This window comes from Mytilus trossulus, chromosome 7, assembly GCF_036588685.1.
Source record: "Mytilus trossulus isolate FHL-02 chromosome 7, PNRI_Mtr1.1.1.hap1, whole genome shotgun sequence".
In the NCBI taxonomy this organism is placed as follows: Eukaryota; Metazoa; Mollusca; class Bivalvia; order Mytilida; family Mytilidae; genus Mytilus; species Mytilus trossulus.
Window position 1 is genome coordinate 57465127 of NC_086379.1, and position 22576 is coordinate 57487702.

Sequence of the window (22576 nt, forward strand, 5' to 3'; positions counted from 1 at the left end):
CTTAAGACTGGTCATTTATAAAGTTTCTTTCTCTGAGTTTGTCACTTACATCTCAGTCACTTCATTTTTCGCCAACTTGCTATTTTTGCCATTTTGAAAGAAAATGAATCATTTGATTAAAGTTTGGTAGCACTTTTGGCCAAATCTAAGATTTTCAGAATTATTGAGTTTTTTCTTCTGATTTTCAATGTATAAGAAGCCATGGCAGTTGGTCAGTAAGGTTTAAATTATATATTATAATTTACAGGTCATCTGAGTCAAAGAATAAAGATAAATTTTTCCATTTCTTTGTATTAGATTTCCTTGCATAAAAAAATCTTTTTTTTTCTATCAAAATAAAAACAAAGGTGACAAAAATAGTTTGTGGTGGTGCTCACAATTATTGTGCATATCTAAGTGAAAAAGGGTTATCTGAAATTTACATATGGTTTTACAAGATCATCACACCTAAATAATGTTTTTTTCTTAATTTTTGTAACACAAGATGGTTACAATTAAACAGATCTAGATCTTAAAATAGAAAACTCTTACCCTTTCAGTTTTGAAATTTGTTTAAATGCATAGCGAAATTAGAGAGGTGATATTCTTATCACTTGACGGTACGTATTCTTCTCATGGGAATTGGTTTATTCAAATTGGACTACATAGACATGCAAATATGTTATTTAATTTCTACCTTAACTATGTAGTAACAGAATAAAAACTTACAATGTAACAATGTGAATTTCCCTAAAGAGTTGTGACTATCAAAAGGACTGTAAAATTGTGCTTTAAAACTTTAACATTGAAAGGGGAATATCCTTGATCAAAGTTTGTAAGGCAAAAATTATTTTTTCTTATAAGATTTAATTCCATTAATTTGGTCATGGATTAATTGACATAACACTGAATGACCAAAATGACCAAAATAACCAGCCAGTATCATTATTAAATTTGCTATAGTCTTGACAATTTGATCAAATTAAAGTAAAAAATTATTTTTTCAGCTATATTGCCTTACCTGAAAAAAATTCTCTTATAACCTCACACTAAAATCGTCAATAAACACCTTATTGTCTTTAATATATACCCAGATATTGAAACATAACAGGTTTTTATAATAATCTAAACTATGCTAAAATAATTCGATAAAAATCTGGACTAGTATTTTACTATTCACTTTCAGTATGACTAGAGAATAAAGCATTTGAAATTAAAAACTCCACAGTTAATTGTCATCTATACTAAATATCTATAAAATTATTGTGATCCTTCCCATGGTGCAACACTGTTTGTCTTTGGTACATTTAAACTTTTAGTTTGTGTGACCTCGACTTTCCGTTTATCTACATTAACTCCATAGTGTTTAGGGACTTCCAGATTGCTCTTCCGACGATTACTTCCACTATTTACACTCAGGATTCTTGTTGGTTCCTCTGATCGTCGCCGTACAGATCCTGGTGAAAGACCACTAGAAATAATAATAAATAAATTATTAAATTTAACTCATAATTGATAATTTTCCAAGTAACTGATAACGCCAAAACTAATTGAAAGGACAGAAAGTATAAATGTCCTATTACCAATGTCTCCTCTATCCTTTTTATTAATTATTTAAATGTGAAGGATTCCTTTTTATTATTTCCAGTCTGCTGAAATCATTAGAAACTCATTTATAAATGTATAATCATCTTTCATTATAGCTGCTACCTATTTCTGTATAAATCCTTCTGAATATTATTGAAATGTTTGTTAGGGAAAGAAACAAAACAACCACTAATTAACCTACTAAAACATGATGTGAATCTTTTAAAATCTAAAAATAAACAACATACTGAATAAAAATATAAGACTTTCTACAACTGTTTAATAGCACTAGTCTGTGTGCTATTTAATTTAATTCTTTCTCGACTTTAAAGCAAATGCAATAATAATCAAATTCTGGGTTTAAAATGATATAGAAGTTAATACAGATATTAGGATATAAAGATAAGATTAACATAACAATCAAATATAAAATTATACAATTATATATAAAAGCATATATCATAATAATGCCTTTTCTATATACAAATATATACCTAAAAAATATAAACAAAATATTGTATTCAATACACAATTATAATTTCTCCACCAAAATTATTCTGATAAGAAAATGTAACAGGAAGTAAACAAAGGAAATTTAATTGAAATCTCTCTACAACTGAAATAATGCCTAGCACTAATATGGAGGTAATACTCTATTGCTTGTAATAAAGTGTTATTTCTCTTAATTTTAAAGTATCTCGTCCTTAATGAAAATAATTAACAAAAATGTATGTACATGTATATGCTTTGCCTGCACTCAATTTATATCAGTCTTTAAAATAATGGTCCTTACAGCACTTTTCATATCAATAATTCATGAGGTAAGGTTAAGATCAGATAAACTATGTCCGATGGATATATACCTTGGCGTGTACAACTTACAAACATTAGATAGACATAAAATATCAAAATACTTCACCTATCACTTGTATATATAGTATCTGAGAAACAGAGGTAATCACAAAAACTACCGACAAAAGAACCATAAAAAAGTTGTTGATGTCAGATAAACCTGCCAGACAATAACATACAACTTACAAACATCATTCCTATCCAATTTAGTTAAATTACAGTATCTAAGAAACAGACCTAATACTCTTAACAATAGTCAATGAACCGTAAGAATGACTTGAAGAGTTCAGGTAAAATCTGCTAGACATACATGTACATTTTCAATCATTTTTAAAACATGAATGTGTCCCTACTATACATATGCTCAATCCGCACTATCATTTTCTATGTTCAGTGGACCGTGAACATAGGGTAAGAACTCTAATTTGGCATTAAAATTTGAAAGAACATATCATAAGGAACATGTGTAATAAGTTTCAAGTTGATTGGACTTCAACTTCGTCAAAAACTACCTTGACCAAAAACTTTTACCTGAAGCGAGACAAGACTGACCAACGGATGAATGGACAGACCGACCCATAAACCAGAAAACACAATGCCCATAAATGGGGCATAAAAACATAGTTGACCTATTGCTTATACAGTGTGGTGTCTGAAATTAAAAAAAAATTAAAACTACCACTGATCACTGAAACAAGAACATAACGGCATGGTCAACTAAATCCTCATGGACAGACATGAACACCTCTCTATAAACCAAATTGTTGACATAGTACTACTGGTATTAACTGAAAACAGATTACACATGATATAGAGCTCCAGTTTTAAGATGAAGACAGAAGCAATAAGATATTTAAATGATATTCTAAAGTTTACTTTCATTTTAACTTTTACCATCATGTTGATTCAGATGATCAAATACTTGTTCCAATATAATATTCTGTGTTCATGCTTCTACGGTAGCTTCTCTATACATCATAACATAATAATTATATATGATGCAGAGTCATGCAACAAAGGGAAGCAGCAATTACAAATTTTACCTTGTTTCCAAGTGAACAATTTTTGGTTTCGGTTTGTCCTCTTTTCTGAAATTTTTTAAAGATGAAAATTTAAATTTTTAAGTGAAAATACTGTGATATCCTTGATGTGAGAGTTACTCCTATGGTATTTTATAACTTATGATTAAATTCACCACTTTTGTAGATATTTGAATGATATTGATGGACATATATGGATATAAATACAGATATAATGATGATATGTTGTGCATAAATTTTATAGAACAAAAAACAAGAAAAACTTATTAATCAATAAATAAATATTTTAAACACAAGGTATCACATTGACCAAACATTATCATTGATCCATGAAAAGGAGGTCAAGACCAGATAATTCCTAGGAGATCAACATGTCCCCATACACAAAAGTCACAAAGTATATTTGACATAATACTTTTAATCTAAGAAATGAACCTCATATTAAAAACTAAAACATGAATATGAGGTCAAGGTCAGATGAACCAAGTCAAAGGGGGTAAAAAAATAAATCTTACAATCAAACCCTACACCAAATATAGTTGACTTATCACTTAAAGTATTTGAGAAAAAAAACTAACTTTAAGGGGTTGACAAATGAATTATAAAATGATGAGGTCAAGGTCAGATGAACCATAATAGATGGACATGTTCAGCATGCATTCATTCCATACACAAAATACTGATGACCTTTTGTTTATAGTACCAAACCATAAAACTGATTACTTATTTATGAAATAAGGTCAAGGTCAGATGAACCCTTTCTGATATGTATACCTTGGAAGTTGGAATGATTCTATGTACCAAATATAGCTGTCCTTTTACTCAAAATAAATGAGAAAAACACGCAATAATCATGTAGTGGAATGAACCATGAAATTGAGGTCATGGACATAGTACATATACGACAGGGAAACTTCAGAACATATGGTATCAAATTCCAGTTCTTCTACCTGCTGAAAAATGAAGCTATCTACAATTAGATTACCCAGAATACCTTCCCTATATCTTACACTGCAAGCAAAATAAAAATGACTAAATGTCCTGATACTAATCTATACAACTTTCATGCAGTATATACTAATTGTGGATGCTTCCACTATTTTTCACCTTGATTGTTCTTTTGTATTTATTTTACATCTAAGCCTTCTACAGGTCTACTGGTAATATAAGCTACTCACAATCCACAAGTTCATTAGAAAATCTCCTTTAACTTTACATTTTATATAAATATTTTCACTCAAGTTTCAAAGGTTATCTTTTTTTTCTTTAAATTTCCTTTTATAAAAATTTCCAATCTTTATCTTTCTTATGTATTTTAATTCTACAAAACAAGGTAAAATTTGTAAGGAAGCATTAGTAAGCACAAGCCTACTTGAATTCTAGGCCTTCAACATACACCAGGGTTCAGGGCTCATTGTTATCAATAATTATATCAGAAGTCAATCATCTGTTGACAAATTTTCTCACAAATTGTAATTCTATTATAAATGAAATAAGGTTTTTTTTATACAGTGACCGTTCTTTAAATCAAGTCACTTGAATCCAAATTTGTTGCAAAGCTATCTGACTGAAACTGTTTCACATGTGCAATTTCCATTCCAAAATTAAAAAGATTATTTAACAATCTTAATAAAAATTGATCAATTGTTCATAGATGAGTGGTTTCTGCTACAATATATATTATTATCAAAACAATTTGAATTTATAGTCACAATTCCAATGCAGTTTTGACAACAGTTGTTAGTAAAATCATTTCTCATGAAGCAAGTTATTTATAACCTTACATTACACCAAAAACAGAGGAGGTCTTTAGTATATTCATATATACCCATAATAATTTACTAATGTCCACCACATCATGCTTTTAAATTTGTATAAGTTCCCAATCACTGCCACCTAAACCTATACCTGTAAGATTGTGTTAATGTTTTATGTAATGACTATCATGTTAGTTCTAAATCATAAGCAGTAAGATAAATATGACTTTTTTACCAAATTATTCTGGTTTGGAATGAACTACTTCCATGGCTTTTGTCCACAGTGACTCTAGAAGATATCTTTAAACAACAAAACTGACATTGAAATAAATTAAGCTGAAATTTGTAATTAATTGAAAAATCGTGTCTAGCACTAGCCTCGTATGAATTAATTCAGTTGAAATTACTTGTAAATTCTTTCACTGTGCGTTCTTTAAAGGAGAAATAAGATGACCTTCAAAATTGGAAACCAGTTTGACAATGTTTTTAAACAACACATTGGTTAAATTTTTGAGTTTAATTTATTTTGGCAAATCTATTCCATGTATTCTGAAAATCATACTTGTTGCTGCAAAATGTCATACAATCATGTATAAAAAGGATTTCATCAAATTATCCTATTAACTATGATATTAATCCATTCTGTATTGGTAAATTCGGGAATGCTTACTTACTGGAGTGGGATGATATCACAATTTAACATGCTGCTGCTGAGCAGCGTTCTGAAGCAAGACCTTTGGGTGATCATGATATGTGATCTGTTTAATTAGGATTTTATTTTGCTGCAAAGATGCTGCTATATTTCTTCGATTAGATAACATTAAGCGATCTACTCTCTAGAGATATATGTGATAGCAGATTTGGTTACATGGCTACAAAACAAAAGCTGTCACCGGAAAAAAACCAAAGACAAAAACAACTTACACTACAAATGCTATAAATTTTCCATCACAACATAAAACCTTTTTAAATAAAAATAAAAACAACATTGAAGATGTATGATCTTATGGGTAATATAAAAATTGGTACTGTACTGAAAATGTATGGAAAAGACAACAGATTTATTTCAGCATGGTGTTTGCTGCCCTGCTAGCAGGTATAACAACATTGTATTGGTGTTTTGAGCTAGTAAAATATGTAAGGTGTATATATAAACAATTAAATGATATGAAAAGACTGTGCATTGGAAAAAAGTGCTCTTAAAATGAGAAACATCAAATGAATTTTGACAAGGGGGGTCACTCTTACCTGGTCATTAAACTAGAATCTGATCCTTTTAAAAGTTGTCTATTTGATAGATAAGTATGTGTAGTATTGGCCTTTTTAAAATGCTAATAAATTAATGAATGTAAGGAGTAAAATCCTAAAATGAGATGTACACATCAATGAGACAGCAATGCAACAAATTATTTAGTTTAAAATTAAGAAAACAGAAATGCGTCTTCCGACTTTCCCACCGTATTAAAAAATTGACATTACCAGTAACATTCCTTAATCAACTTTAAACTAATTTGACAGTAACCATGGAAATACTTCGAACGAAAATGCATGCTTAAGATAAGAAATTTTTAAACCATGTAAAGTAATTATAGTTGATCAGTTTTTGTCTTTTTTCAATCATCCCCTTTACATTTATAAAAAAAAATAGAAAATTTTGTTAACCTCTAAATAACAACAAATTTCTTAATAATGACTACTACTTATTCTTCATGCACATTCAATAAAGAAATATCAAAAGACAAATATTCTTACCGGAAATGGAATGTTCTAAGCATTTGTAGAAAGTTTAACATATCTTATTATTTAGTATTCAAAAAGGCAAAAGAAAATCTTTGGGCAAAATGTTGGGACAGACTTCTGTTCATATTTAAAATACTTTGATGAAAAATTCAAATAAAATGTTGACCAAGAGACATATCTAGCCTGTATCTAATTCTGATAGTAAAAATGGAAATGTTGAAATTAAACCAGAATGTGTCCAAAGTACACAGATGACCAACTCACACTATCATTGTTCATGATCAATGGACAGTGAAAGTGGGTGAAAAATAAAACTTGACATTAAAACTAGAAAGATCATATCATAAGCAACAATTGTACTGAGTTTCAAGTCGATTGGACATTAGCTTCATCAACAACTACCTTGACCAAACAAAACTATAATCTGAAGAGGGACAGACAGATGTATGGACATCGGACGCACAGACCAGAAAACATAATGCCCCTAATTATCATAGGTGGGGCATAAAAAGTAATAATTGAACATGTGAAATATGCAAAATATCAAACGTCACTGAACCATGACTGAAGGTACAAATCAAAATAATGTCTTTGGTAATAAGACATGCCAATGCTAATACAACTACATACCAAATATCATTAACTAATCTTGAGTGATTCCCCTTCAACTAATTGTAATACAAACCTTAACATGAGAACAATCATAAACTTTCAAAGTCAATTTACCATGACTGTGGGGACACCCCAAACTAAATCTCCATGAAAATGATATGTGCTAATGCTTTTACAACTGCATACCAAATAACATTAACTCATTATAAGTGTGTCCCTTTAATCTGACCTAATCATAACAAATAGATGCTGCTGATGGAAACAGATACCTAAGTCTTGCTTTTTGAATCCTTCAAGGCTAGACAAAGACATTATAATTCTTGTGCAGATAAATGAAACAGACAAATAAGACACAGTCAAACTGGTAGATCCATTATATATTTTGCCTATAGTATAGGCCAACAGTGTATTTCAAATTTGCTGTTTTGAGTGATAGGATAACTTTGAATAAAATTAGACATTAAAACAAAAAATTCTGGACACCAGTCTTTACAATTAATCAATTTAGTCATTTGTCCAAGGTCAGACTTTGGATAGGTAAAAATGTTCTGTGTAATGATATTTAAATAATCATTTAAGGTTTATCATGCCATTGGTGAAAATCTTTTTATTGTGAAGGCTGAAACATGAACCCAGTAAGACATGCAAACCAAAAATCAATGTCTAGAAGCTACTATATTGTATTCAACACTAAAAAGGTGCTGTATCCATACTAGTACTGTAAGCTTAAAATAATTTTTTTTATCAATTCAACAAACAAAATTCTGAATCTTAAAAATTTTGAGCTGCAAACAGCATGATTATTTATTTCTTGTATCTTATGATATGGTTTAAATAATGTCATTTCTTTTTTATAAATACCTTTCACTCAAAACAGCAAATTCAGTTAGAAAGAAAATACAATATCATTTTGCTAAACTGTATATTGCAGAAGAATACAATTGAAAGTAAATAGATTTTTCAAAGTGTTTGCATCTTGTTCAGTGCCAAATTTCCAAGGAAATCAAGCTGAAAGAGGGGGCTGAAGGGGTTCTGATCCCAAAATCCCCAGCTTAAAAACATGAAATCATATGAGGTCCCCGATTTAAAGAAATTCGAAAAAAGAATTCCCTGGTCGCGAAAGGATCAATCCCCAAATCCTGAGCTTGAAAACACTCAATCCCGATGTCCAGAATAAAGGTCCTGCCCCCTCCTGTATCAAAGAGTTTTTTTTACAGAAGCTTTTAAACTATTTAGCATGACTTTTTCAAATTTATAGATCCATGGATGCAAATCTTTGGCCTTAAGGTGACCTAATTGTTGAACCCTGGTCATGTTTATTCATTGTAGACAAAGCCGATTATAAAAAAATTATTTGTAACTTGTCCTTTTAAACAAATGTTGAGCTAACTAGAGAAATCTACTCAAGTGCATGCTCTGTATGTAATTATAATTATTGAAAGATAGGGTGTAAAATGAGAGATTTGTTACACATTTATATACTCTATCTTTAAGACACATGGAATCCTCCATTTTTCAAATGGGCAAACCAAGTACCCCGAAATCAATAATATTAAATAAGAAAATTAGGTCCGAAAACTTCAGAAAAACAAACTATATATACCCTAGGAATGGAAGTGGGAAGGGACTTTTGGCTTTGAAAACAGATGTAGATTGGAAAACTATTTGTAACTTAGTAATTGTTGTTGTTGAATGCCACTTTATATTATATTTTCATTGGTGGGGGAAGCTAGCTTACACAGAGACGGGCAAGTTATCATGTAAGTCCTAAGACTACTCCTTCACTCAGGCCCCCAAACAATATACTGGGTACAAATTAACTAATCCCAATGAGTCATGAACATTTACTGGTGTCTATTTTGTGCTCGACTAATTGCAATAATTACCTTGAATTAGTTCGTGAGGATTTGTGCGAGTCTAAATCCTGTAGATTTCCTGTGCTGAAAGAATGATGAGCCACATGGACTGGTGATGATTCTCCACTGATGTCAGAACTCACATCCCTATCACTGGAAGAACTACCATGACGACGATTTATCTTTGGACTTGGTGTTGAAGGTCGTTTCTTTGGTCCTCCAAAGAAAAATCTACAGAAATAAAAAATACATTGAATTTATTCCATTTATTGCCATGTAGCATCGTGAAGCAGATAATAAATGCATGGTGAATAGATGTACCAAGAATATAAGATATAATTTAATGGCTTTTGTATAAAATCTGGTTGATCTACTACTTTTATCTTTAGATATATTATCAAAAGCTTTAAATATTTAAACAAGAAGAAAATGTTGTAGCCTCTGAAAAAGAACTTTCAAGAACACAATGATGAAGTAGAATTCATGATAGATTCTTCAATTGATAGGACATAAAATAAACATATTTGCAGCCAATATATCTGTTTACAAATTTTTGTAAGTAAAATCTTTTATATTGATTGTTTTACAGTAGATTTTCATAAGTTCTAGAATTGTGCACTTTTCTAACTATATTTGTTTTTAGAGCCTTTTGTAGACCGAGTGCCTCCTGTGCTTCAGGTTTATGTTCTTATAATATACAAGATAATAGAGAGTGTATACCAGGATGATATTTTTTTCGCTGTGTTGAAGACCCATTGGTGGCCTTGTGCTGTTTTCTGCTCTTTGACACATTCCCCATTTCCATTCTCAAATTTACAGCATGTTTAGTTTCAATCTTTACTACATATAATTTATATTCAGTAAATTCTTAAGAGCTTACGTCAATTTGTTTGACAATACAGTGAATCCAGGGGCAGATCCAGCCATTTTAAAAAGGGGGGTTCCCAACCCAAGACAAAGGGAGGGTTCCAACTATATGTCCCCATTCAAATGCATTGATCGGCCAAAAAAAATGGGGGGTTCCAACCCGCAGAACCCTCCCCCCTGGATCTGCCAATGGAATCTAAATAAATAATGAATTTTTATTCATATGGTTTCTCACTCACCTGCGTTTTGTTAGAGGTTGTTGTTTGGCTTTTTCCATTAAATCTTTAAACTGATCAGATCTAAGATATCTTGGATAACTATCTTTTTTCATTAATACATATATATGCTCTTGTGCAGGTTCAAATACATAACGAGCTCTGAAAAAATAAAAGCATGTTAATAAAATCTTATATGAAATAATTACTGAAGAGTCAAAATAATTCCATATTCATTTTTCTATATAAACTATTAAATGAGTAGATGTGGCAAGAATGCCAATGAAACAACTACATACATATTGTGGAGGTAGGCAATTTTAAGTCACAGATACACCTTCAACATTGAGAAAACCTAGTCAACTATAAATGACCATGACATGAATAATGTAAAACAAATGAAAAACTAAAAAATTAACAGCATAATTTATAAGAATTTGATTGACAATTATTTGATAGACATGAACCTTTCTGAATGTTATCAAAAATTCAAAACATTGTTCTGCAGAAAAAGAAGCTGTTGACTCAGTTCAAGAGCACCAAAAATATATCGAATTAGCAGACTTTTCTATTTTTGAATTGTGAGTGTTGAGGGAATGCATTTTAAATCAAGTTGCAGATGATTTTAAGATAAAAAAAACAATGAATAGATAAGAGAAAATGTTGAGGCAATTAGGACAAACTAGAGGCTCTAAAGAGCCTGTGTCGCTCACCTTGGTCTATGTTAATATTAAACATTGTACACAGATGGATTCATGACAAAATTGTGTTTTAGTGATGGTGATGTGTTTGTAGATCTTACTTTACTAAACAATTTTGCTGCTTACAATTATCTCTATCTGTAACAGTAGTTTCTGTGGAAAATGTAGGTGAAAATCTACAAATTTTGTGAAAATTGTTAAAAATTGACTATGAAGGTCAATAACTCCTTAGGGGGTCAATTGACTATTTTGGTCATGTTGACTCATTTTTAGTTCTTACTTTGTTGTACATTATTGCTGTTTACAGTTTATCTCTATCTATAATAATATTCAAGATAATAACAGAAAAACAGAAAAATTTCCTCAAAATTACCAATTCAGGGGCAGCAACCTAACAACCGATGATCCAATTCATCTGAAAATTCCAGGGTAGATAGATCTTGACCTAATCAACAATTTTACTTCCGATCAGATTTGCTCTTAATGCTTTGGTTTTTGAGTTATAAGCCAAAAACTGCATTTTACCCCATGTTCTATTTTTAGCCATGGTTGCCATCTTGGTTTGATTGCCAGGTCATTGGACACAATTTATAAACTAGATACCCCAATGATGATTGTGGCCAAGTTTCAATTAATTTGGCTCAGTAGTTTCAGAGGAGAAGATTTTTGTAAAAGTTACTAAGATTTACGAAAAATGGTTAAAAATTGACTTTAAAGGGCAATAACTCCTAAAGTGGTCAACTGACCATTTTGGTCATGTTGACTTATTTGTAGATCTTACTTTGCTGAACATCATTGCTGTTTACAGTTTATCTCTATCTTAAATAATATTCAAGATAATAACCAAAAACAGCAAAAATTCCTTAAAATTACCAATTCAGGGGCAGCAACCTAACAAGGGAATGTCAGATTCATCTGAAAATTTCAGGGCAGATAGAACTTAACCTGATAAACAATTTAACCCCATGTCAGATTTGCTCTAAATGCTTTGGTTTTTGAGTTATTAGCCAAAAACTGTATTTTACCCCTATGTTCTATTTTTAGCCATGGCGGCCATCTTGGTTGGTTGGCCGGGTCACGGGACACAATTTTTAAACTAGATACCCCAATGATGATTGTGGCCAAGTTTAGTTAAATTTGGCCCAGTAGTTTCAGAGGAGAAGATTTTTGTAAAAGTTAACGCTGGACGCAGGACGACGACGACGACGACGGACGACGGACGCCAAGTGATGAGAAAAGCTCACTTGGCCCTTTGGGCCAGGTGAGCTAAAAATGGTCCAAGACCTGTCCCATACAACAGAACGAGGTGTTCTGAATAGACAAAAACACAAGCTACAAACCTAGTTGATGTTGTACCCGCAGAAAGAGGAGTCATTGGAGCAATAGTTGTCCAGAAAATAAGATGTCAAAGATAGGTACAGCTAATTTTTTAATTTAAAATAACATGATAATTTCGGACACAAATAATCTTTTTGAAACAAAAGTTTCAGTTTCAGTTCGGAGAAAAAAAAACCAACAAGATTATGACGTCTGAACAGTTGTCATTTGAAACTGTTGTATACTTACATGAACCACCTGTAGGTAGATTAAACATCAGATTATATACTAAATGGAAATAGATACTTGACAATTGATACTTGCTTCATGTATGCTAGAATGGTCATAAATAACTTTAAAAAAGAACGCTGAGAATAATCATATAAAAATAAAACTTTATTAGAAATTTGAGAACAAAAAATTGATTTCATCAGAAATAATTAATTTGTTGTTAATAAAAATAACACGATCTGTTTATTGTTAACCCACTTACATTAGCATTAAACTGGCAGAAGTAAACCAACAATTATTAAAAAATGAAATATGAAGATTGTGACGTGGGATTATTTAATGAAAATGATATTAAATTTACAGAGAGGATTTAATAAACAGCTGCGCCATGAGCGCATGATACGCCCGACGTCTTATGTGGAAGTTATATGCAATAATCATAAATAGTTTCTGAGAAAGTTTTAAGCAATAACCATATATAGTTTTTGAGACACGGCGGGAAACCCCCACCCTGGGTTTTTTTTTACAAAAAACTAAATATCACTAAAATTAAATTTTGAATCAAAACCAAAAAGTATACAGATCTTTAGATTAATATAACAAAGAATTGTGTAAAGTTTTAAGCCATAATCATAAATTATTTTTTAGATACGGCGCGACATGTAAAACTAGAGGCTCTAAAGAGCCTGTGTCGCTCACCTTGGTATATGTGAATATTCAACAAAGGACACAGATAGATTTGTGACAAAATTGTGTTTTGGTGATGGTGATGTGTTTGTAGATCTAACTTTACTGAACATTCTTGCTGCATACAAATATCCCCATCTATAATGATTGGCCCAGTAGTTTCAGTTGAAAATGTTAGTAAAAATTTACAAATTTTATGAAAATTGTTAAAAATTGACAATCTGTTTGTCTGAAATTTTCAGAGCAGATAGATCTTGACCTGATAAACAATTTAACCCCATGCCAGTTTTGCTCTTAATGCTTTTGTTTTCGAGTTATAAGCCAAAAACTGCATTTTACCCTATGTTCTATTTTTAGCCATGGTGGCCATCTTGGTTGATTGACCGGGTCACCAGACACAATTTTTAAACTAGATACCCCAATGATGGTTGTGGCTAAGTTTGGTTTAATTTGGCAAAGTAGTTTCAGAGGAGAAGATTTTTGTAAAAGATTACTAAGATTTATGAATAATGGTTAAAAATTGACTATAAAGGGCAATAACTCCTAAAGGGGTCATTTGACCATTTCGGTCATGTTGACTTATTTGTAAATCTTATTTTGCTGAACATTATTGCTGTTTACAGTTTATCTCTATCTATAATATTATTCAAGATAATAACCAAAAACTGCAAAATTTCCTTAAAATTACCAATTTAGGGGTAGCAACCCAACAAGAGGTTGTTCGATTCATCTGAAATTTTCAGGGCAGATAGATCTTGATCTGATAAACAATTTAACCCCATGTCAGAATTGCTCTAAATGCTTTGGTTTTTATAAGTTATAAGCCAAAAACTGCATTTTACCCCTATGTTCTATTTTTAGCCATGGCGGCCATCTTGGTTGGTTGACCGGGTCACCGGACACAATTTTTAAACTAGATACCCCAATGATGATTGTGGCCAAGTTTGGTTTAATTTGGCCCAGTAGTTTCAGAGGAGAAGATTTTTGTAAAAGTTAACGCCGGACGCAGGACGACGACGACGACGGACGACGACAACGGACGACGGACGCAAAGTGATGAGAAAAGCTCACTTGGCCCTTCGGGCCAGGTGAGCTAAAAAACTCCCCTGTTTAACAAAATACTCAATAACTCAAAAATAAAATTTTGAATCATCACTAAAAAGTATAAAGATCTCAAGATCAATATAACAAAGAAGTGTGTAAAGTTTTAAGCAATAATCATAAATTGTTATAGAGATACGGCACAACATGTAAAAAAATCCTCCCCCTTTTTTACAAAATACTCAATCACTCAAAAATGAAATTTTGAATCATCATCAAAAAGTATACAGATCTTAAGATTATTATAACAAAGAAGTGTGTAAAGTTTGTAGCAATAATCATAAATCGATTTTTAGATACTGCGCGACATGTAAAAAATAATTTCCCTGTTTAACAAAATACTCAATAACTCAAAAATAAAATTTTGAATCATCACTAAAAAGTATACAGATCTCAAGATCAATATAACAAAGAAGTGTGTAAAGTTTTAAGCAATAATCATAAATTGTTATAGAGATACGGCACAACATGTAAAAAAATCCTCCCCCTTTTTAAAAAAATACTCTATCACTCAAAAATGAAATTTTGAATCGTCATCAAAAAGTATACAGATCTTAAGATTATTATAACAAAGAAGTGTGTAAAGTTTGTAGCAATAATCATAAATCGATTTTGAGATATGGCGCGACATGTAAAAAAAACCTCCCCCTTTTTTACAAAATACTTAATAACTCAAAAATGAAATTTTGAATCATCACCAAAAAGTATACAGATATTAAGATTAATATAACTAAGAAGTGTTTAAAGTTTTAAGCCATAATCAGGAATCGTTTTTGAGATACAGTGCGACATGTGAAAAAAACACCCCCCTGTTTTAGTTACAATGTGCCGTAAATCAAAAAGTTTAAATCTAATTTTCACCAAAAAGTATACAGATCATTTGACCATCATAAGAAACAACTATATTAAGTTTCATGAAATTTGGATATGTCGTTCTCAAGTTACAGTGCGACATGTTTATGCCGGACATGTGTATACCATAATACGTCCCGTCAAAATTTTGATGGGCGTATAAAAACAGCTCATCATTAAAACAAAATATTTGGAGAACATCACCAATATCTAGATTTTCATGGGTATTTGAAAAAATACATTAACATGTTTAGTTTTTAAGTTCTGTCCTTTGGATTATCAACAAGCTGCCCTCCTTAACATGCTTCTGGAAAAATAATGTGAATAGATTTAAAATGTAGGGGGGGGGCTGGAATGGACTTCTGTTCAGTATTGGTATATTTTGCAAAAAATCTTTTATTTCGTGAGAAATATCCATTACTTACCTCAAATTTATTGTCAAGGAGGCTGGGGAAAATTTTATTTTTTAAAATGGGTCTACTGAAATTAAAAATATAGCTTTTAGATTAGTCATTCCATTTTGCAGGAATAAAATTTAGGTAGCCTTTATATCCAGGTCAGATATCAATGCATGATTCATCTAAAGGCACAGCAGATGGTGGTTTAATATATATCGCTGACATTTAAGCAATGAATGATCCATCTAAAGGCGGCAAGGCAGATGGTGGTCTGATACTATATTGCTGGCAGTTAAGAAGAGACTGTCTATACCACAGAGTCTTGGTTTATTATACTTTTTACTAATATTTCAACCCTTTCTATGTTTTCTACCTGTCAAGGCTATTGGCAATATCCCTCTTTCCCCCACTAAATATTTAATTTTTAATTTAGTTTGAAGGTGTTAACTCATTTTAGTTGGTTTTGCCTATCTTGTGGCATGATAGTCAATTACATGCATTGTATGGCTAAGGCCTGGTAAATTGTTTTCCAAAAACACTCTACTGTAATTATAAATTTTTATTTCCTACAAAAAGGTTCCAATATTTGCTCAATCCCTGAAGGTACAAATAACTGTTTATGAAACATATAAAGAAAAGTTCTACAATACACTTCTCAGTATTAGTTATTGTGAAGTTTACTGATAAAATATAGAAAAGAGACAGGTATATATGTGAACATACATGGTAAGTGCTGCGATATATAGAATAATAGGTAGTTACATTTTTGATACTGACTATATCATGTGGAATATCTAAACGAGCCTGTTAGGGCGAGTTAAGATATTCCACATGATTTAGTCAGTATCAAAAACGAAACTACCTATTATTCTGTTTATCGGTAATTATGATGTCACACAATGTATTGCCTAATATTGTCAGTGATACAGCCAGTACGTTGATACTCGTAAATATTAGGCAGTAAGATCAAAGGAAAAATATACGAATTACCATTAAATCTAATACTCACTTTGCATTGGATTCTGAACTGGATCTCATATTTTGGTGTACTTGATCTAATGTTTTACTATCTACATTCACTTCACTTCTAGATCCTTTCTCTAAATACATTCTGAAAATATCAAAATAAATTACATTTAAAAAAGTGCACAAATCTCACTCAAACTTTCTTTGAAATATTTCATTTCTGCAAGTAAATATGATATACCTGATGAGTATAAAGTATTGTTATATTAACATAAGAGGTCTTTAAACACAGTATCTCCATATGGATTTTTTGTTTAATATAAATATCTGTTTATATTTTGTCAAAAAAAACCTCTTTTTAATAGCAGATAATTTTTCTTTAGCTAATTTTAGTTTGCAAAAGTAGCATACTTTTATCTTTCTCAAATACCATTTTAATCATGAAGGTAATAAAACAGTTTTTGCATATTACTGTAGTCATAATGATAAAAACATTAGTGCACATACTGAAATGTCTAGACCATTTTATTGATCATGATATTTTCTAAGTTGAATGTAACATATATATCACATTATTTCATGTTACAATGTATCAATAATCCATGAAAATGAGGTCAAGGTCAGGTAAACCGTAAACTATGCCAGATAGACATTTAATGGTACACCTTATAATCATTCCATACACCAAATATAGTTGACTTATAACTTATAATTCCTCAGAAAAGACCTATTCACAAATTCATAAAATTGACCAATGATCCATGAAAATGAGGTCAAGGTGAAAAGAACATGCCAGATATAACTGTACACCATAAATTTATTCTATCCACATAATAAAGTTGACATATTGTGTATAGCACAGGAGGAAGAGACCTAACTGTAAAAACTTAAAATTGGATCACTGATCCATAAATAAGGTAAACGTCAGAAAACATTGTATACCTTGCAATGATTCTTTATACCAATATACTTGTCCTATTACACATAATAACTAAACAAATTGCTAATTTTAAGCAGTCTGTTTTAAAACCCTGAAAGAGAAGTCAAGTACAACAGACATGTCTGACAGAAACTCCAGAACAAAAGACACAAAAACAAGAACAAAAGCTATCTATGTTATTGATATGAAGTATCAAGGTCTCAATTTTCTGAAATATAAAGCTTTATACAAACAGTTCACACCATCGCTGTTGACATCTTGTGACATTTGTACCAGGCACAACAATTACATACTATGGCATTATATGAACAAAAGATAATAACATTCTTTATCCTTCATTGAAAGCACTCGTTTGTTCTCATAAAGAATAGTTTTTCTCATGTGAAAAAGTCAAGGAAATATTTCTAAACTGAAATAAGTAATATATATCCAGTGCAATTGTTAAACTATGAATACTTCCTTGGGAACTATTTTTTTAAAGCTGTTTTACACATTTGTAGATGATATCAATTAAGGTTTTTTTCTATCAGGAAAAAAAATAATATATTCCTAACTTTTCAAAAATTATATTAAAATAGAAAATGATGAGGATTAAGGGTAAATTGAAAGTAATTAAAAGTCCAATATAATCTCTAAAATTGTGAAAAAAAATATGGATATTCAAAGCCTAGACCCAAATAAATACAATCTTTTTTCTAATTAATGGCTTTGAATAAAACTTACCCATGTTCCTATATGTAACAATAGATTATTAACTACAGTACATTCAAATATTGTTTGTGTCTTATTATTACAAACAAATGCATTGGCAGCAACATTGAACAAGTAGTTTATCACATGTCAAATTTTGATATCATCATTTGTGAGAACAATTTTTCTTCTAAAATTGCAATGATCAGTCTCATCTTCTTTTTCTGCTGATGAACAGTCACAGGAACAAACATGACAAATACATGCAAGAATTTCTAAATTTCTGGTATTGTTATCTATTTAAACTTACTTATATATACTATTCATTTCTTCTTTCTGTCGAGATCTTGGACAACATTTATAATTTTCCACAGCACACCAGAAATGTAAATTTTCATGACTATATTCTTTTTGTAAATATTCATCAAATTCACATTGTCCACGAGGGTCATTAATTAGTTCATAAAAACTTATAGCCCATTTCTTCATTCTGGAATCGGTAGGAATGTGAACACTGTTTGAAAAATGAAAGTTAATATATTATAATACAGAACTACAACACTTTACATTACCTGTAAAAAATAATGTTACTGTGGATTCCTTATTTTTTCGTGGGTACCAATTTTCATGCATTGGGGAAGAATAATATTTTCAGTACATTGGATATATGATTTTGTCATTTGCTTATGTTTGCATACAACCCTATAAAAATAATTGCACTTGGTTGAACATTTAAATTCATGGTCCACATTTATCCACAAAATCTATGTTAATTGGTATCCCACAAATAATAATGTATTACATTGTGTAACAGTAACTACACAGGAAAAATTTGCTCTGGAATTTCACGTGAAAATCTTCATCTTAAGCAAGCTTATACATGAAACTATCATGAAAATTTTCATGTGAATTTCACACGATTTGAGATTCACATGATTCTCACATGAATTTCACATGAACTTTTCAAAAAAAAAAAAAAAATTTCGTGATTTTAATTTAATTTGAAAATTTAGATGTTGTTTGAATTACTTTATTTCAAATATTCATGTGAATTTCAAGTTAACAAAATTCATGTGAGTTTCACCTGATATAAATGTGAAATGCACATAAACTGATTTCACATGATTTTCAAGTATAAGCATATTTGAGGTGAAATTTATGTGAATTTCACATGAGATTTACATGAACTTCAACTGATGTGAGAGACATTAGCCTGTGTATGTCCAACTGAATGTGTGGGTTTGACTACGAAACTTCAGTAATTATCTTGGGTTTTTTTTTCAGTAGATTCTCCATACTAGTGCTCAACAATATGAAAGGTTTTTTCCTCAGTTAAAGTGTTTTCTTTTTTTGTTTTGGTATCATACAATTTTAAAGAGTGGCAATTTTTCATAGCATTTATTATAAACGTAAGAAGGCAGCATTCCATGAAATCCCACGTATAAATCTCAAATGTATTTCCGTTGTCAAACTAGTGCAATAATAAATGCATGCAAAACATTTCTAAACTCATAGTAGATGACATGGAATGATCTAAAACAGTAATATTTTGAGATGGTTTCTTACTCTGGAGAATTAATTTCCCACAGCATGGTTTCATCAGACATCCAAGGATTTGATGGTTGGGTTGCTGTCACATCCATGAAAGGATCAAATTCTTTATACTGTTCCCAGCGTAATTTGTACCTGTAATAACAACCAGTCAATTAGTTTATTGTGGTATATGACTTTTCAACTTTTGGTTTACAAAGAATATATTTCAGATACATATCTCATACTTGATTAAATGGTTCAGTACATTTACTATATATATGTAATTTTATATTCATACACAAAGTTGACAAAAAAGTCTTCACTGCATATATACAAACACTATGAAATTAACTTAAATTGCTGGTGTATTACCAAAAGAACCAGTGGATTATTATTACTTTGTTAAATGTTGATACTTTCATTTTCATTGGTTTCTAATTAATCAAATATTAAGACCAAACGGGTATACAAGTTTTTCTGTGTTAAGCATAACCTAAATAGAATTTAAAGTATTGGAAAACATATTACTGCCAAGCTCCTGACCACATATGATGTCATTCCTTTCATTTTCACAAGAGAAATGTGTGAGTTCATTCAAAATATTAAAAAAATTAAAATTTGGAAAGTGGAGAGTTTGTCTAACATATTTGAAAAACGTTCACAATACATTTTTTATCAATGTTCAGCTGATCAACACATAGACTTACATATTGTTATGCGTTTACTTTTCTATATTGGCTAAAGGTATGGGGGATGGGGGAGATCTCATAAACATGTTTAACCCCGCCGCATTTTTGCGCCTGTCCCAAGTCAGGAGCTTCTGGTCTTTGATAGTCTTGTATTATTTTAATTTTAGTTCCTTGTATACAATTTGGAAATTAGTATGGCGTTCATTATCACTGAACTAGTATATATTTGTTTAGGGGGCCAGCTGAAGGACGCCTCCGGGTGCGGGAATTTCTTGTAACATTGAAGACCTGTTGGTGACCTTCTGCTGTTATTTTTTCTATGGTCGGGTTGTTGTCTCTTTGATACATTCCCCATTTCCATTCTCAATTTCATTAGAAGAGGAATGCACTAAAAGATTAGTATAAATCTTTCAAAATCTGAATACTAAAATATGTTTTCCTGAACAAATACTTACGACTCAAACACCATAGAAAACTTCATTCTCGGTCGTCCAAATGATTTCTTTAAGAATGCAATCTGAAAATACACAAGTCATTTACTATATGTTAAGACATTTTCATGATATGTTATTCTTGCTATTTGTAAATAAGATCTGTTTTTTTTCTCCTTCTTAAATTTGATTGAAAAAATGCATTTCATGTATATATGTTCAATTTTGCAAAGATTATTTTTCAAGTGGACATTGCAAAAAATATCACAAAAACTGTAAAACGTAATTTGACATTAATTTTTCATCTAGAAATTGCTATCTATATAGAAATAGTTAATGGGCATACCTGTTTCTCTATTCTCCTTTTTATATAGATTAAACCTTTTGTTTTCCTGTTTGAATAAGTGTTTCTCATTTTTAGTTTTTATATAGGATAGAATGTTTGTTTTTATTTGAATAGTTAAACACTAGTTATTACAGGCCCTTTATAGCTCACTGTTAGGTGTGACCCAAAGCTCCATGTTGAATGGTGTACTTTGACCTATAATTGTTTTACTTTTTACAATTTGTGACTGTCCGAGTTGTCTCATTGGCACTCATACCACATCATCTTATATCTATTCTAAATTCAAAAACATTTGAAGATGTGGTTTTTATCATGTCAAACTAAACATAGGTAGAATTGACCTGATTTCAAATTTGATATGTCTAAAACAAACCTCTTTACGCAAGGCTTCCTTTGTCTTCTTTCTTGCAATGATTTGTTGTGGTAGAAAATTTTTCTTTGGTCCCTCTTCTAAATTTTTCACACAGCCAGGCTGAAAATAAATGTCTCACATGTTTTAATTGTCTAATTTTTAATTACTTTAAAAGAATCTAAAAAAAAACCAATGCTATCATATGCCATGTATGTTATCCTAATTTTTTTTTTTTTTTATTACTTTTTTATGGTTAAGGATTATGACATGCTTTTGAGAAAATTATACATGTGACCAGTTTTGAAAAAAATCATAATGCCCCTAGGTCTCCTTAGTTTTGAAAATCATGAGAACTAAAATCATTTAAACATGTTACAATTGTTTTGTGTGAAAAATGTTTCAGCTCAATGACTCTTTATATTTTAAGTTTTGACAGAACAGTTAGTTTTAATTTTACTAAGAATCATACATGATTTTATTAACTGAATCCTGTCATCATGAAATGAAAGCAAAAGTCATTTTATGAAAGATTTCTTACTGGTGGTCGATGTATTCTCCAGAATGCTCTCTCTTGTTGGTCAAATATTATCTTCTCATTTCTCTTCTTTTTCTTTATTTCACTGAAAAAATTATATGTTATGCAATGTATTATATGCATATGTTAGGTGCAACAGTTCTATATCATACTACATCAATACTATTCATGCATTTGAAAATTTAAAAAAATGTCACTGATATTGTGAAATATTCTTTTATATATATAGTACTAATTGATGTGAAATAAAAATACCTGACAAAATGTGTAATTCTACTTTGTTCTTCTTTTTTTGGTATCCA

At 30.7% G+C, this 22576-nt stretch overlaps 1 protein-coding gene across 9 annotated transcripts in view; it reads right to left on the bottom strand.

The window, feature by feature from the left end:
• Positions 1-1055: 1055 nt before the first annotated feature.
• LOC134725395 (regulator of G-protein signaling 6-like) overlaps positions 1056-22576 on the bottom strand; it is a 55454-nt gene continuing 33933 nt past the window's right edge. For 4 of the 9 annotated variants that reach the window (XM_063589192.1, XM_063589194.1, XM_063589189.1 and 1 more), the window contains exons 7-16: positions 22278-22359; positions 21761-21859; positions 21066-21127; positions 19955-20074; positions 18699-18902; positions 16802-16903; positions 10530-10667; positions 9454-9654; positions 3462-3506; positions 1056-1450 (exon numbers count right to left, since the gene is read on the bottom strand). In XM_063589192.1, the coding sequence (XP_063445262.1) occupies positions 1240-1450; positions 3462-3506; positions 9454-9654; positions 10530-10667; positions 16802-16903; positions 18699-18902; positions 19955-20074; positions 21066-21127; positions 21761-21859; positions 22278-22359 (1264 nt within the window). In that variant the 3' untranslated portion in view covers positions 1056-1239. Of the gene's footprint in view, positions 1451-3461; positions 3507-5450; positions 5516-6139; positions 6178-9453; positions 9655-10529; positions 10668-16801; positions 16904-18698; positions 18903-19954; positions 20075-21065; positions 21128-21760; positions 21860-22277; positions 22360-22576 lie in introns of those variants that run through there. The other 5 variants (XR_010108548.1, XM_063589195.1, XM_063589197.1 and 2 more) reach the window with 5 other exon arrangements.